Below are 17809 nucleotides of genomic sequence, written 5' to 3' on the forward strand. Positions count from 1 at the left end.
GGTATTTGAAAATGAGAATTTTTCAGAAAAGAGAAACTAACCACAGTTCAGCACAAGAACTGAAATTCACTTTGATTTACTTTAGATCTGCGTGATAAGAACCTAGAAACAGTGCTTTCATTTTGAGCATTAGAAGCCCCTCAGCAAACTAGTACTACCAAGTTATTTGGTGCTCTGTCCTTTTCACCAGGCTCATAAGCGCAGCATCAGCAAGTATAATAGATGGGAACTCTTGCTTTGCGTTTTTATAGATCTGCTGTCTGAGGAGGTTAGAGTGGTTACTTACTGTCTCCTTCATCCCAACGGCATCCCCATGAGGTATAGGAGGAGTGGAAGGTGTCCCTGTTACACAGATTGGAAAACTGAGTTCATAGTGAAATGGCTGAATTAATAAATGAACTTTGTTTAGATTTTTTTTGTTTCTCTTGTTAACCTTAGAGACAAGTATTAAATGGACCAATAAGTTTGAGCTATTTTTATATCCTAAAGGTGGTCTCTCTTGGCCAACAGCAATTTAAAAATTAATTAAGTGGGTGATTGCTTATTTACTATATGATGTCATACGTTAGAAGTATATTAGGCAATATTACAAATTTTATGACTATCCAATTCAGGGGTTATATGAGGCATTTTGGATCTTCCTAGGGAAACAACAAAAGCTTTTCTATTGAATCCCATTGTTTTATCTATGTTATAAGGATATTTCACAAACCATGTGTCCCAAGCACCATCAGCCTTCACTTTGAGAGTTTTCTGAGAGTGTTCTCTTAGTTAACAAGGAACAGCCCTAGGGTGGTGGTTGCCTGTCAACTAGTAAGAAAGATGGGGACTGAAAATGGTGGGATGGCATTTGCCAAGCAAATTAATTCAGAGCCAGTTCATGTGCTTAGAGATTGATTCATTCAAACGTAGTTTCTTTGTTCCCAACGCCTTAAAATCTTGATTCTACTATGTCCCCTCTTTGGCAGAATGAGGTAGAGAGCTGTGCAGTGATTAGACAGGAACCCTGAAACCAAAGACTCTTAAAAGCTGAAGAGAAATCAGACTTTGAAGAACTGTGGCGTCCAAGCATGCTGTAAGTGGAGTGGGCAGCCCCCTGGGCGTCTCCACCTAGCTGTCCACAAGCACTCCAGACTTAACACGCCCCGATGGGCTCGTTATTCCCTCCTGCCCCACCCCATCCCCACCTGCAGCTGCCCTTTCTCCTGTACTTCCTTACTTGGTTAATGCTCTCGCCACCCACCCGAGCTCTTCAGCTTAAAAGCTTCCTACCCTTTCTTCTCCCTCATCTCCCATACCCAGGCAGCCACCAAACTCTGTTGTAGTTTGCCTTTCAAAATGTCTCCTGAGGTTGACCCTTCTTTTCTCTCCTGAGAGACAGTTTCTTAGTTTGAGCTTTCATTATCTCTTGCTCCCACTACTGCAGCAACTCCCTCATTTGGCTCCCTGTCTCCATTCTCTTCCCTCCCTAGTCTGTCTTTGTTGCTGCTAGTAGTAATCCTCTCTAAAAAGTACATTTCCTGAGGTCATGCACCTGTGTGAAGCCCCCTAGTCCTCACTGCCTGCACAGTTTGGCCCAGGAGGCCCTTCCTTTCCTGGCCCAGCTTTCCACATTAGCCTGGTCTCCCATCTTTTCCCTCTCCCCTGTACCCAACCATGCACCCTGCACTCCTGCCTCACTAAATTTTCCACCATTTCTGAGTGATCTATGCCACTGTACAGTACTATTTCCCCTCTCCAAAATGCCCTCTTTCTTTACCAAATTCCTTTTCATTCTCCCAAGACCCAACTCAATTGTCACTTCCTCCCTGAAGCCTGTTCTGTTACCCCAGGCTCAGTTAGTGGTTTCTTTCTCTTCATTCTCAGAAACTTACTTATATCTCTATTGTAGCTCTTAATTTGTATTCCAATAACCTGGTGACACAATTGGCTTTCTAACTAGACTCCATTCTTAGAGGACAGAGATAATGACTGGCTCATCCTTGCCTCCCCTGCACCTCACACTGTCTCTGGCACATAGTAGGCGCTCAATACATGTTTACTGAATTAAGAATATAGTGGTAAACTCTTAAAAGATCAAGGTTACACTGTGGCAAGAAGCCTAACTAAAAGTGATCTTTAACATTTCTTAAATGTTAAAGTTTATGCATTCCCATCTCTCTACCCAACCGTAGATATTCAGCAGGAGTCCTTAATGAGTAGATTGTCATCCCATTGTTGCCTTTGAAGAGTTTGCACACCAGCCTCTCTTGTCCTGCTGTCTCCCTTTCAGAGAAAATCAAGGTGCAGGGAATGAATGCCTTTTTGAAAGCAATTAGAATTGTACTGCTTTTGCAAAACAATTTTGCGTGCCTTACCAAATCATTAAATATTTATTGAGTGCCTACCATGTGCAAGGTATGTGACATCTTCAGTAGTTTTCTTCTATGAATTATCTAATCATGTGTAAAATTATCTAAAGTCAAATCTTTTGCATTAAAGCTATTAGAGATCATGATGCCTTATAGCAGGTAACTTTAGTAAGTATGTCTTTTCCTTAGGAAAAATGTTAGTAAGCTATATAGTCATAATTTTTTTATTGCAGTGTATGAGTCACAGTGAAAAGTACATTTAACATTGGTTTAAGCCTAGGTTGTTTCTACTTAAATAGAATGGTTCATTTGATTAATAGTTTTCATAGATGGAGAGGGAGTTAGGCAGTAGCCAAGTATACCATGCATTTCCAAGGACAGCTTCCCAAAGCACAGCGCCTGCTTAGCAGTTCTCACTGTCTTAGCCTCAGACTTGGTATTAGGCAGATGGAAGCTCACCCCAAACACCTGCAACTTAAGGTTTTTGTTTTGTTTTGTTTTACTTTTTCTTTTTCCTTGTAGATCATGGGAATCCTTCAGATGGTGAATCTAGGAGCCTTTTTGCTTGTTTTATAAACAGTTTCACATTGGGCTTTCTTTTTTGTCTCTCGGTTCAATTTTAAATGTTGCCAGTTATGATTGTTTTAAATTATTTCACACAGCTGTTAGGCTTGCTTTTGGTCCTAGGGCCTTTATTAATTAAGGATATGATATTAATAATATGAAGGTGAAATGATTAGTATTCAAAGTTTTAATGAAGTAGCTAGTAATAAAGTAGGTAAAATGGAAAGCTGATTTCCCATTGTAAAGGGGAGAAATTTAAGGCTCGTATTTTTCATAGTAATGCATTTGTTTACTGAAATTAAAGCCTTCTGACTTATAGTTTATTGCATTTTCTGCCTGTCTTTTTTTAAAGTCCTCCTATTTAAAAGAAAATCTGTCAGACTATGTAGGATATATATTTAAATCCTTTTACGATTTAAGTGAAACTCAATTTTAACAGTTATGCAAATGAAATAATTTTCTGTACACTTTTTACAGGAAGCTATTGAATCCTTCAAAGAAGCTTTGAAGCAGAAAGTTGATTTTATTGATGCATATAAAAGTCTAGGGCAGGCGTATAGGTGAGTAAAATAATAACAGTTGGGGTAGGAGGGAGGCTGAAGAGTGGGGAGACAAGATAGTTTCACATAATATTTTAAAAGAAATGATATTTCTTAACCAAAGGAGATGGGTATTTTGAATTGCACAAGTATGTATAGATTTGTTGATATTTTCTCTGGAATGCAGAAAAAAATAGTGTCAGAGGATGTCATGATGCACAGTATTCTCTCTTAACTTCAGTGTGTGTGTTGGTCTAGAAAACATTCGTCCTTCAAGGATTGTTGTTTTGAACAGTGGCATTATAAGCTGTTGGGGTATAGATGCTGTTGCTACTTTCTTAGACAATAACTAAGGTAAATTTCCTATGATCTTTTTGAAAAGTCCTAGAATGAAGGGATGGAAAAGTTGTGATTATAATGTACATCTATTGAGAATGAAAAGTTGTAACTAGAACTTGGCTTCCTGACCCCATGCATTGCCCTGATGAATAGAGCTATTGTGACTTTTGGCCAAAAAAAAAAAAAAAAAAAAAGTAGGCCAGGAGAGGTGGCTCACACTTGTAATCCCAGCACTTTGGGAGGCTGAGGCAGGCATATCACTTGAGGTCAGCAGTTCGAGACCAGCCTGGCCAACATGGTGAAACCCCACGTCTACTAAAAATACAAAATTAGCCAGGCATGGTCGTGGGTGCCTGTAATCCCAGCTACATGGGAGACTGAGGCTGGAGAATCGCTTGAACCCGGGAGTCAGAGGTTGCAGTAAGCCGAGATCATGCCACTGCACTCCAGCTTGGGTGACAGAGTGAGACTCCGTCTCAAAACAGGAAAAAAAAAAAAAGTATATTGTGTTATGAAAAGGAAGTAGGATGACATGAGTGAAGGAGCTCATGACTTAGTTCTGCCTTGGTCGTTCTGCAGGTATGAGTGCTTAACTTCTCTGAGCTTCTGGCTTCTCACTTGTAAAGGTGCTACAAAAGCTAGAAAAGAAAAATAGCAACAGAAAGTCCCTTTATTAGGTACCTTATTCTGGAAGGATTATATTCAAGAACTTATTTATCTGATAGTTTGCGGAACTCTTATACTAACTTGGAAAAAGTGTGTCTGGATTTGTTTGGGGTTTAAGGGATGATATTTATGCTTCCTGTCTCACAGAATTTTTGAATAGAAATTAAAAACAGATTTGAAAGCACCTTGTAAAGTGCTGTATGAATGTAAGCAGGAATTGTATTTTTAAAAAATGTCCATTATATATAGAGAATTAGGTATAGAACATTTTGAAGTTACTTCTATTCTTTGTAATATATAAAAGAATGAACTGCCAGGCTCTGTGGCATGTGCCTGTGGTCCCAGCTTTTCAGGAGGTGAGGTGAGAGCATCACCTGAGCCCAGGAGGCTGATTTCAGCCTGTGCAATGCAGTGAGACCCAGTTTCTAAACCTATTTAAAAAGCAAATAAAAAGCAGATTGATCCATAACAACCATTTCCATTCTGGAATGGTTACAATTCTAAAATACACTTCTTTTTTCAGAATTCTAAATTATATAATGATTTACTAGATTTTAAGCAAAGCAACTTTGGTGACCAAAAAAAAAAAATGCATTTTTAAGGCTATGAATTTGATTGAGAATGATGAACTGTTTATGATTATAATTGGTATACTTTTTTCCAAATGGGAAAAGTATGTTTTTATCCATATATTAAAATTTACACACAGTTCTTTAGGGTTTGGGACTCATTGTGAATAATCAAGGAGAGGGGTTTGAATAAGCATCTGCCTTTGGAAATCAGCAGATGAATTTTCCCCACAGAATTTCAAGAGCTCTGTGGTTATCCTATAAGCTGGTAAGATTTAGAAGTAAGTAGAATGTAATGTGTCAGAGGCTATAAAAAAGTAACAAAGGGAACACCCGCATCAAGGTATCTTGTTTACATATTGGTCCATAATTCTGAGGATAGCTTATTCTGTATGTTTCCTGTAATGTCTATACTGTATTCATAACTATTATTAAATACCTAGAGAATTGGGCAATTTTGAAGCAGCCACTGAGAGCTTTCAAAAGGCACTGTTGCTCAACCAAAATCATGTGCAAACCCTCCAGCTCCGGGGAATGATGCTCTACCACCACGGCAGCTTACAGGAAGCCCTTAAGAACTTTAAGGTGAGCATCCGTAAATAAGTACACAGTAATTGGAATTCTTGGATTATTCTTCAGTGAAGTTTAGTGAAATGAATAGAGAAGGGGGACTGAGAATAGTGTTTCTACTCCAACAAAAAGAAAGAGAAGAAATCATTGCCCTTGTCTTATAGTCTAGTTTACAGGTCTGGTTTAACCTGGAGGGAAAACTAATTCCGGAGTAAAGAATAAGGCATTTCAAAGGTTTCTTAAACTGTATTGATACTAATGCAGCATTTTGTCCTCAGCGGTGTCTGCAGCTAGAGCCGTATAACGAAGTGTGCCAGTATATGAAAGGGCTCAGCCACGTTGCCATGGGACAGTTTTATGAAGGGATAAAAGCACAAACAAAAGTTATGCTGAATGATCCTCTCCCAGGCCAGAAGGCTAGCCCTGAGTATCTTAAAGTGAAGTATCTCCGAGGTAAGTCAGAAAATCACAGAATTGTTGGATTTTCATGCTCAAAGCTGTAGAAATCATATTGCTTGACTCTTTTATGTTCCATATGAAACAGTGGAGTCTGAAAGAGGCTAGGTGACTTGTCCACAGCCACACCTTGTCAGTGCTAGTGTTGAGACTAGATGTTTATATCTTCGAAAGATCAGTCGAATGCGTTTTCTACCACTTTTAAAATTTTTACTTTCTAAAGTTAAAACATTTTTTACTTAAGTTGAAAAGCCATATTTTGAACTAAATGTGACGAGCATCTGGAGTATTTGTGTCTCATCACATGTTATCCAAGAATACAGGAAGGGCAGGAAACTGACATTCTGTGAGGTTCTTACTGTTTTTTGTTTTGTTTTGTTTTGAGACGGAGTCTTGCTCTGTCACCAGGCTGGAGTACAGTGGTGCAATCTCAGCTCCCAGCAAGCTCCGCCTCCCGGTTCATCCCATTCTCTTGCCTTAGCCTCCTAAGTAGCTGAGACTACAGGGATGTGCTACTATGCCCAGCTAATTTTTGTATTTTTCATAGAGACAGGGTTTCACCATATTGGCCAGGATGGTCTTGATCTCTTGACCTCGTGATCCACCTGCCTCAGCCTCCCAAAGTGCTGGGATTACAGGCGTGAGCCACCATGCCCAGCCAGTTCTTACTGTTAAATGTGAACTTGGTATATTTGACTTGTCATTCCTTCATATCAAAATTCTCATATATTTTGGAGAAATATGAGGTGAGGAAGAAAGCAAATCTTGCAGTTACCCTTTTATTAGTTGTAGTTTTACTCGCCTTTTATCTCCTGTCTCTGAAGACAGTTTTTTTAATTAAAGCCTACATTTTCTTTTGTTATTGTGAGCCCTTTATACCATGACTGTCCAAAAGAAAAAAAAGTATAACGCTGTGTGTGTAATTTTAAATTTGTAGTAGCCACATTAAAAAAGTGAAAATCAAAGAAGTGGAATTAATTTTAATAACGTATAATTTTAAATTCAGTATAGCCAAAATATCAGTTCAACATATAACATAATTAATATGAAACTGCTATTCATTAGATACTTCACATTATTTTTTGTACTAAGTCTTTGAAATCTGGTGTATATTTTATGCTATAGTACATCTCAATTTGGATGTTAAATTTTCATTGGAAATACTTGATCTGAATTTAGAATTTATAATATTTATAGTTGAAAAAGTAGGTTCATATGTGCAAGTCATTTCAAACATACTGAAGTTTTCTAATGATTGAATCAAGTATCAGTTTGTAGGTTTAAATTAATTCAAATTAAATAAACTTTAAAACTCAGTTTCAATCACCCTAGCCTCATTAAGTATCCAATAGCCAGGTGCCTTGGGGCTACCTATTAGGCAACATCTTTCTTTACCCTGAATTACAATTCCCTTTTTTCCTGGTTTAGTAGAGCTTGCACTTGTGAATTATAGGCAGAAGGGGCAGGCACTCTGTACTTTGGGTTTTTTCCTACAGTGCTTTCATAGAGATAAGCAGCAGTCCATTAGTCGGTTGGTGAAATCATATATCCAATTAATCTATATACCAGTTGACAGAGTACCAGGCTCTGTCTGACACAGAACTTGGATTCTCAAACTCTGGAATTGAAAACAATGAGATTTTTAGTGGTTTTCCTGGAAAGGTGATTAAAATTTAGCCAAAGTAGGCCAGGCGCGGTGGCTCATGCTTGTAATCCCAGCACTTTGGGAGGCCAAGGTGGGGGATCACGAGATCAGGAGATCGAGACCATCCTGGCTAACACAGTGAAACCCCGTCTCTACTAAAAATACAAAAAGTAAGTCAGGTGTGGTGGCGGGCACCTGTAGTCCTAGCTACTCTGGAGGTTGAAGCAGGAGAATGGCACGAACCTGGGAGGCAGAGCTTGCAGTGAGCCAAGATCTTGCCACTGCCCTCCAGCCTGGGCGACAGAGTGAGATTCCGTCTCAAAAAAAAAAAAAAAAATTAGCCAAAGTAGAACCAGACTGACTGACTTATATTTGACCTTGTTATCTCAAGTCAGTGGCAGGTTACCTCTATCATATACTAATAGTGACTTACTAAAATTTAGAAACTCTTTTTAGAATTCTTATAATTGAAGAACAGCTTGTTACAAAGTATTTGTATAGCAGTTAGACATAAGAAGGTTTCTTTAGCAGTATTTGGATGTGTCAGATCTCATTTCCTTTCTGCAGAGTATTCTCGATATCTTCATGCACACCTTGATACCCCCCTTACGGAATATAACATTGATGTGGATCTGCCTGGAAGCTTTAAGGACCACTGGGCTAAAAATCTGCCTTTCCTCATAGAAGACTATGAAGAGCAGCCAGGGTTGCAACCCCACATAAAGTAAGTGCTTTAAATGAAGATCATTTTTTTTCCCTTTCTCAGAACTGAGCTATAAGCTGGGCATGGTGGCACGCTACCCCCTGCTACCTGGGAGGGTGAGGTAGAATTGCCTGAGCCCAGGAGTTCAATCAAGCATGCTATCCTTGTGCTTGTGAATAGCCATCCATCGCACTGCAGCAACACAGCAGAGACCCCATCTCTAAAATCAAAACAAAACCAAAAACACCTATAGCAAACATCATTTTAACTAATGAAATGGTAGATACATTAACATTAGCATTGGGAGTCAAACCAAAAAGCCCAGAATCAGTGCTTGTCTGTAATAGTGAACTATAAGTCCTAGACAGTGCACAGAGAGAAGAAAAAGAAATCAGTGATATGGATTAGAAAGGAATATAGAAAGCTGTCATTGTTTGCAGATCACATAATTATCTACAAAGGAAACCTAGAAGATCTACAAATTATAGGAAATGATGAGATTTAGCAAGGTCATTGTTTATAATCAATATACAAGAATCAGTTACATTTCTATATATGAATAACAAAAATATCATTTATAATAGTAACAAATACTTAGAAAAAATCTAACAAAATCTGTATAAAACCTGTATGGAGATCACAAAACTTAATTGAAAGTTACTAAGCAAACAAACAAATGGTGAGAAATACTGTGTTCATGGATTGGAAGTTCAGTAACATTAGAAGGCCATTTCTCTGCAAATTAATTATAGATTTAATAAAATGCCATTCAAAATCCCAAGTTTTTTGAGGCACTTGTTGAGCAAATTCTGTAAATTCTATGGAAGAACAAAGGACCAAGAATAATTAAGATACTCCCAAAGAAGAGGATGCTCAGGCTTGAAGGGGAAGGTTCTCATCCTACCAGGTGGCAAAACTTAATATAATAATGAGCAGAATGGTATTGGTGCAGGGATAGACAATGGACTAAAGGAAGAGAATAGATACCTTAGATAAATGGTAAAGGTGTGTTACAGATCAGAATGGGACTGGTCAAGATGTGGGAGTGGGCCAATTAGGTTATTTTATGGATAAAATAAAATTGATATTTGTGATGGCATAGTAATCTAATTCCAAATGGATGAAAATCTGAAGTACGAATGGCAAAATATTTTAAACTTTAGGAGGAAATATAAACGAAGATGTTTATGACTTTGGGGTAGACAAGGATTTATTAAGAAGCACAAAGCATAGATTTGAAACAAAAAGATTGATAAATTGGACTACATTGAACCTAAGAACTTCTGTTCAACAAATGACACCATAAGGAAAGAAAAATAAGCCCAAATTGAGTAAAGCTACTTGCAAACTTAATAACTGACCAAGAATTAGTGTCCAAATTTTTGAAGTGTCCCTACAAATTTAAAAATAAGAGACAACCAATAGAAAAGTGTGCAAAAGACATGAACAGGTAATTTTACCACAGGGAAAACATGAATGATAAACATGAAGAGATACTTCATAAATTAAGGCCTCATGAGATTTTTTTCAGCCACTAGATGAGCAAATGTCACAAAATCTGATAATAGTAATATTGGTCAGAAGGGAGATTATGGAGAACCTTTATACTCCTGATGAGAGTATAAGTTACTACAACCACTTTGGAAAGCAGTTTGTCATTATCTAGTGAAGATGAATATTCTCATACTTGATATGAGATTCTGTTCCTGTGTCTATTCAGAGAACTTTGTACTTGTGCACATATCTACCAGGAGAGACTTGAACAGGTCTACCAGCAGTATTTGTTCACAGCTAACACTGGAAATCAACCCAAATGTCCATCAGCAGAAGAATGGATAAATGTGATATAGTCACAGTCACACAATGGGATATTATACAGCAGTATAAACAAATGACTTAGGCAACAATGTGGATTAATTTTTAAATGTAATGTTGAATAAAAGCAGCAAGTCAGTAGGCTGTGCTATCACATATTTTTTTCTCCCAAAGTTCATAAACAAAACTGTAGAGTATATTGTGTGTGTATATGTGTGTGTGTGTGTCTGTGTGTATGTGTAACAAACCTAGTTTTTAAAAAGGTAAGTAAATCAGGAGCACAAATTTCAAGAGACAGGAGGATGGGATAAGAAAGCAGCATACAAGTAGATACAACTGCATGAATTACTCTAGTTCTTAAACTGGGTAATTTGACTTTGTGTTTTCTATGTGTCTCAACTATTAAATGAATAAAAATAATAAAAAGAAAATTGATTGCTCATGGAAGTTTTGTATGTTCTCTAACCACTCCTTTTTTGAGAAACATTTCTATGCACAAAAGTGTTAACATAGCAGGCCTATGACTGCTGTCCTTAGAAAGGACCGCTTGCAAGAGTGACCCTCGGTTGGTATCTGGGAACTTGGATTTCGAGGGGATTCCTACCACTCCCAAAACTAATAGGAGTAGTTCTCTGTGCCTAAACTGTTTGTTCAGACAACGTGGTTTCTATTGAACACGTGCTTTCCTTCTGGGTATCTGGAATTTGGGAACTTGCCAGGCAGAAGGTGTCTCTAACCCTGGCCACTGAGTCTTTAATGAGCTTTCCTGGTTGGCAGCATTTTACGCGTGTTCACAACGAATTGCTGGGAGAGTTTAATGTATCATATATGACTTCCTTGGGAAAGGACCCTTGGAAGCTTGTGCCTGGTTTCCTCCAGACTTCTCCCAATGTGCTTCTTCCCTCTGCTGGTTTTGTTTTGTGTCCCTTTGCTGTAATAAATCGTGATTTATTATAGCAAAAGGACACAAAACAAAAAATGATACTCACTATTGTGAGTATCATTATGTGCTAAGTCCACTGAGCCCTCCCAGCCAATTTCTGAGCCTGAGTGAGGGTGGTCTTGGAGATCCCCAGAACAACCTATAATTTAGAGTTTCAGTCTTCGTTATAAAAGCATCAAGCAGGTTGGCAGCTAAACAATAGTATTTCCATGTACCATTCCAAGTATACTTGTTCTAATACAACTTGGGCAGGAGTGAGGAATGGACAAAGGGCAGAGGTTTGGTTGCTTGTTGAAAAAGGCAATCCATTTAGGTATGTATTCTGGAGAAGTTTACAAAGCAAATAATGGAAAGAGGTGTCTTCTGAATTGCACACTAGTTATCATAGTTTTCACTGTTACTAACCAGCATGTAATGGCAATTATGCACATGCTGTCATAAAGATTCCCTTTTAAACTGAGGTGTAGTTGGGTGCAAAGGACTGAAGTAAGGATTATGTGGTCGTAGACTGCTTCATTAGTTTTCCAGTGGAGGAGGTGACTGCTCTTCAGGTGGAATTGGATTGCCAAATATCTGTTGAAAAGTCCTTATCATGTACATGTTTCTTCCAGAGATGTGTTACATCAGAATTTTGAGAGTTATAAGCCTGAAGTACAGGAGCTGATTTGTGTGGCTGATCGTTTGGGATCCCTGATGCAATATGAAACACCTGGTTTCCTGCCAAACAAGCGAATACACAGAGGTATTCTGGAAACTATCTGAAAATGAAAATATTCCTGGCATAAGAGCAAGGGTGGTTAAACCGTGTCGTGTGTTTTAAAAAATTATTATTTATTGTACTTGTTCACATTCTCCATGTGATCAGAATAGAAATGTGTAGAATCATTCAAACTGAATTCTGAAAGAAGACTCCTTACATACTTGGCTTTTTTGCTATTACTGTAGTAGAGACTAGAATATAGGTCTTAAGTCCTTACTTAAAATCAGACAGCTGATCCAGGGAGCTATTTCCTTACTCCCTGTGTGGAAGAATGCAAACCTCCACTTGGATTAGTAGGAAGCAGAGTTGGGAGCAGACAAACTCAGCTGTCTCTAGTTAACTCTGATGGGTTTTAATTTTAGTAGGACCATCATGACTGAAACATGTGTTGGGTCTTCTTATATCACCAATATAACTGACCCTTTATGTGTTAACTATTGACTTATCACTGAGACTCTGTAAAGTAGGTGGAACTCAGTCCCTCTAAAGTATACTAACTCTTCTCGATATTCCTTTCTCATAGCTATGGGTTTGGCTGCCTTGGAGGTCATGCAAGCCGTACAGCGTACATGGACCAACTCGAAAGTTCGAATGAATGGAAAGACACGGTTGATGCAGTGGAGAGACATGTTTGACATTGCGGTTAAATGGAGAAGGTAACTAACATCTCAGTGAAAATAAACTGTAAGTCTTATCATTGTCAAATAACGTCAGTCTGTTTTAGCTAACAGGCTGTGAACCCTGTTTTGCTTGCTAACACCAGGCCTTCTAAGTTAGGTTTTCCTCTCTAAAGTTTGTCAGAAATTGTTGGCATCTTTATTCTTTGACATGCACTTAACTAATATTTTCAAAATAGGAATTGATTGGCTGGGCGCGGTGGCTCATGCCTGTAATCCCAGCACTTTGGGAGGCCAAGGCAGGTGGATCACGAGGTCAGGAGATCGAGACCATCCTGACTAATACAGTGAAACCCTGTCTCTGCTAAAAGTACAAAAAATTAGCCGGGCATGGTGGCAGGCGCCTGTAGTCCCAGCTACTCGGGAGGCTGAGGCAGGAGAATGGTGTGAGCCTGAGAGGCGGAGCTTGCAGTGAGCCGAGATGGCGCCACTGCACTCCAGCCTAGAGGACAGATCGAGACTCCATCTCAAAAAAAAAAAAAAAAAAAAAGGAATTGATTGTTGTCACATTTCCAGTCACCTGTTTACCTGAAGCATTTTAGAAACAGTCTCTTTGAAAGAACAGATCTATTACCTGTGGTACCTTTGAATGAACTTCACTGGACCAGTCCCTTTATAGTTAATGGGGTGCCTGGCAACTAGTTAGTTTAGAGTAACCTTTGATATTCGTTTGCATGACAAAAACTGTGCTCCGCTCCTAAACCTTTACATTTACCTGGCTTCTCGCCCAGTCTAGCTGGAACACCTGTTTGGAATTTGTAGGTGTGAACATCATATAATGGACTAGCTGTTGCTTTACCCCCACCTTTGCAAACACTTCTACATGTTTTATTTGGAATGCTTCTGAACACTTCTGGTTTTATAAAGGTCTCTGTTTTATAGGATTGCTGACCCAGACCAGCCTGTGCTGTGGTTAGATCAAATGCCAGCACGAAGTCTTAGCAGAGGTTTTAACAACCACATCAATTTAATCAGGTATGAAGCTTTTGTGCATCTTTCTTCTTTTCCTAGGAGTTTCTCAAGACACAGGCCATGGAGACCAGGAGTGACCCATTGCTCTTTTCCTGGTGACTTTTTGACCGGGGAACATACACCTGCGTAATCCTGCCTGCATTCCTTTCCTGTAGCCCAGCTGCAGAAAGAAACATAGTATGTGCCATGCTCCTTCCCCAGGCCCTTCTGTCTGGTATAGAGCACGACCGAAGGGTAGATTGCAGATGTTTTCCTAGGGCGTCAGTCTTTAAGGTGTCCTAAAACATCATAGAAAATGATTAGATGGAGAATATTACATTTACCATAATATTCTGTTAATAATACTACATGGCTCTTGACAAGTCTCTCGTTGTGGAGGAAAAGCTCCCCGTCCCACCTCAACACACAAAGGGTTTGGATAAATAACACTCTCTGGTAACTAAGCTGCCATCTGGGGAGGGCAAGTCAGGTTGGCTGGAAAACTTCTGTTTTGTCCAGAGCCTCTGCTAGTTGGGGACATGGGTGAAATGCTCACTTCTTTACCCTTTCTTTATGTGCCTAGCTGCCTTCTAAATAAATGGTCAACAAATGTTAAAGAATATCAGTTTCAAGGGGACCTATATTATCAGCCCATCTTTTAATGAATTTAATTTTAGATAAAATGTATAAATATGGTAGTTGTGTCACCTCTAAAATGCTTCTAGTTCAAGGAAGCTGAATTAAGAAAATATTATTCAGGCCAGGTGCAGTGGCTCAAGCCTGTAATCCCAGCACTTTGGGAGGCCGAGGTGGGTGGATTATGAGGTCAGGAGATCGAGACCATCCTGGCTAACACGGTAAAACCCTAAAACCCCGTCTCTACTAAAAATACAAAAAATGAGCCCGGTGTGGTGGCAGGCGCCTGTAATCCCAGATACTCGGAGACTGAGGCAGGAGAATGGCTTGAAGCCGGGAGGTGGAGCTTGTAGTGAGCCGAGATGGTGCCACTGTACTCCAGCCTGGGCGACAGAGCAAGACTCTGCCTCAAAAAAAGAAAAAGGAAAATATTCTATACACCTTTGACATTTAAGTTTGGGTTTTAATGGAAATATAATTTGTATGTATATATTTTTTTAACTTCTAGAAAACAAATTTATTTTCACCTTGTGACTTGTATATTCCTATTTCTCATGGAATAATTTGTGGTGTAGATAGGTAGACTCAAGCAACTAACTTTAATTGAAGACTACTGTGGATCAGCCAGTGTGCTGTGCTGTGCTGTGTGATGGGGATACAGAAGGGAAATACAGCCCCACCTGCCGAAAGCTCACAGCAGACAGACCAGCAGACAACTACTATGCAGTGTGTTAAGAGTGAGGTGATCACATGCACAGGATGCCATGGGAACCTAGAGAAAGGGTGCCTGATTTAGCCTTCTGGTGCTACCAGAGCTATTTGGAAAAATGGAAAACAGAGAGGTGGGGTGATTAACATGGACCAATGGATGAGTTAGGTATGGTCAGAAAACTGTGACTAACTTGTTATGCCTGGTAGTGAGTTTGCAATTAAGGGAGTATCAGGAATTGAGGCTAGAAAGATAGGCAGAAGTCAGAACATAAATCATTCTATAGTCCAAGCTAAGGAATTTTTTCCCCTGAAGACAATGGTGAGCCATTCAGAGATTATAAGCAGAGAAGTAACAGGAACAGATTTACACATTGGGACGATCACCTTGGCAGCAGATGGCAAAATAGATTGGAGAGGAGGCAGGAACCTCGGAGGTAAGGGAGGAGGTTGGAAAATTGTGTAGTTGTTCAGGTGGACAAGTGCAAAGGTCTCGAAAGCTGTATGGTAGTGAGTTGGAAAGGAAGAGCTAGACTCTTAGAAGGTAGAATCAGGAGCACTGGCAGTGGGCTGCAATCAGAGAGGGCATGGAGTTAGAGGAAGGCCACCTTCCCTCTCAGGTACATGGTGGTTCCATTAGGCGAGAGAGCACCAGAATGAAAAGTAGGTGAACACATTTAGTGGGGAGGCTGGGAGAAGTGTGGGGTGCAGGAGGGAATTCTTACTTGACAGTAACCTTTGAGGTTTGGGATGCCTGGTGGGAACCCAGGGAGCGATGTCCTGGGAGCAGTCGGCTGTGTCATGTGACTCAGCATGTTGGCTGAACATGGAGTTCTGGGAGAGAGTGTGAAAGAAAAGGATCAGAAGGGATAGAAATGTGAGGAAAAGAATATTCAGAGTGGATAGAGGAAAGGAGACTGCTAGTGAGCTAGAGAGCAAGACAGGGTGTTCGATGATGCTGTTGGGAAAACGGAGGGAGGGGGCAGCACACTGCCCATAAGTGATGGGGTCCGTCAGAGGACGCTGATATGAAAGTCTGAAGCTCACTTCAGTGCTGGGGGATTTGTCTTCCCATTGTGACTGATCTGGCGCCGAGTTTGATGGCTCTCCTGCCAGGATAGGCCCCGTGAGCTGCCAGGTGGTCTTGCTAAGACAGTGCTTTGCTTCTCCACTCATTGACTATGAACTGAATTTCCCAGACTTTTTTTTTCCTACATTATTCTCATAGTTTCTTATTTTTTTAAAATTAGCTTTGAAATTAGATGTTGGCTTAAGCATATTCTTCTATAAAAATATTCTTAATTTTATTATTTTTGCCTTATAGGGGTCAGGTGATCAACATGAGATACCTGGAATATTTTGAGAAAATACTTCATTTTATTAAAGATAGAATTCTTGTTTATCATGGGTAAGCCTTTAATTTTCTCCTTCTTAGTAATGAGTTGATTTCATGTATTTTATATTTGTTGTATTTTTGAAACTTGAGAACTAAGCCTGTTGACAGGCTAAACAAGGGCTATCAAATTTTTACATAGTGTTTAGAATCATAAAGGCTTTCATAATCACTTTCTTTTTAATAACTCTACAAAATCCATAGACCTCAACTGAAGTGTTAACTTTACATGCACTATTGTGACTTTTCTAGTCTCTTTCTTCTATAAAGCAGGATGTTTCTTTGGATTTATCTGTTAGGGATTTCACCTTTAATACTTATTCTCCTTCACTTGAAAGGCAGGATGGTATAGACAAAACAGTGAGCAGAACACTAGGGGAAAAAGATCTGAATGCTTAAATATCACCAAGTAAATATAAAATTGGTGGAAAAACCTAGCAGAATACTTTCATTTGAGCAGCTTTAGAAAGGAAAAAAGCAAAACAAAACATCTACATCTAATTTTAGAGCTGGAACAGGAAAATCAGGGTTTCAGAATCAAACTCATAACCATACATGTTCACACAAACACTGGCTGTTGATCCATTCTGCTTTTTCCTGTTTTGCCTTCTAAATGTTTCCTTAATTCTCATCTGCTGCTGTTTCCTTAATTTTTATCTGTAGTCCAAAACTCATTAGAATTGAACTATCCCATTATTTAGAAACTTTATTTGTGGCCTACCATTTTGAATATTGAGCTACTCAAAATTGAGGTCAATTTATTTAACTTAAAGATAATAGCATGATTAATTATTACAATTCTGCATTAATCTCAGTTGCCATCTCTCTCTGTCTCTCTTTAAGAGCTAACAATCCTAAAGGATTGCTGGAAGTTCGAGAAGCCCTGGAAAAGGTACACAAAGTAGAAGACCTTCTTCCAATTATGAAGGTAACTTTAACATCAGCATGGCAGTCCATGTTTTTAGAGGAAAAGAAAACCAACAGCACTTTCTAAAAAAGAATTCAGAATTATTAAATGCTATTTGAAATCACTGGTATGAACACATTCTGAAAAATAACCAAAATAAAAGAACATACAGGCATCAGACTCAGCTTGCGAGGAAGCAGTTAATATAGAAAAAAGAAAACTTAAAAATACTTATAATTGAATTCTGCTTCTGGCCACAGCTGAGTAACTGGTACTCAGCTGCCCTTCCACATGATTGCAGTTATAAAACTGGACAAAATATAAGTCAGTTATTTTCAGGCACTGGCTCATTACAAGACTCTGAACCTCACTGTCACCCCTGGTTTCTACTGGGAGTATTTATTAGATCACTGCATGGTAATGTGGAGCCCAAGCAGAGTACAGTGGTCTTGCTAAGCTAAGGAGGTAGAGAGTGGAGTTTGGGTCTGCCAAAGTGGCTGGAATTTGCAGAGCAGAGTATAGAAGAGAAGGAGGCCATGTAGGCTGGGGAGTGTTCAGGGGTCAATGTGAGCACTCCTTTTCATGCTTGACTAAGACCTTGATCATGAACATGCAGT

At 39.2% G+C, this 17809-nt stretch overlaps 1 protein-coding gene across 23 annotated transcripts in view; it reads left to right on the forward strand.

Annotated features, from left to right (window-relative positions):
- TTC13 (tetratricopeptide repeat domain 13) overlaps positions 1-17809 on the forward strand; it is a 101991-nt gene that overhangs the window by 43057 nt on the left and 41125 nt on the right. For all 23 annotated transcript variants that reach the window (XR_012416180.1, XR_012416142.1, XR_010587788.1 and 20 more), the window contains 9 exons: positions 3393-3475; positions 5472-5613; positions 5877-6051; positions 8267-8423; positions 11772-11902; positions 12444-12576; positions 13480-13572; positions 16217-16300; positions 17129-17213. Coding sequence is in view for 20 of the 23 variants with exons in the window: in XM_073998319.1 (XP_073854420.1) it covers positions 3393-3475; positions 5472-5613; positions 5877-6051; positions 8267-8423; positions 11772-11902; positions 12444-12576; positions 13480-13572; positions 16217-16300; positions 17129-17213 (1083 nt within the window). In the remaining 3 variants the exon portion in view is untranslated. The remainder of the gene's footprint in view (positions 1-3392; positions 3476-5471; positions 5614-5876; positions 6052-8266; positions 8424-11771; positions 11903-12443; positions 12577-13479; positions 13573-16216; positions 16301-17128; positions 17214-17809) is intronic.

This window comes from Macaca fascicularis, chromosome 1 (genome assembly GCF_037993035.2).
Source record: "Macaca fascicularis isolate 582-1 chromosome 1, T2T-MFA8v1.1".
Lineage (NCBI taxonomy): Eukaryota > Metazoa > Chordata > Mammalia > Primates > Cercopithecidae > Macaca > Macaca fascicularis.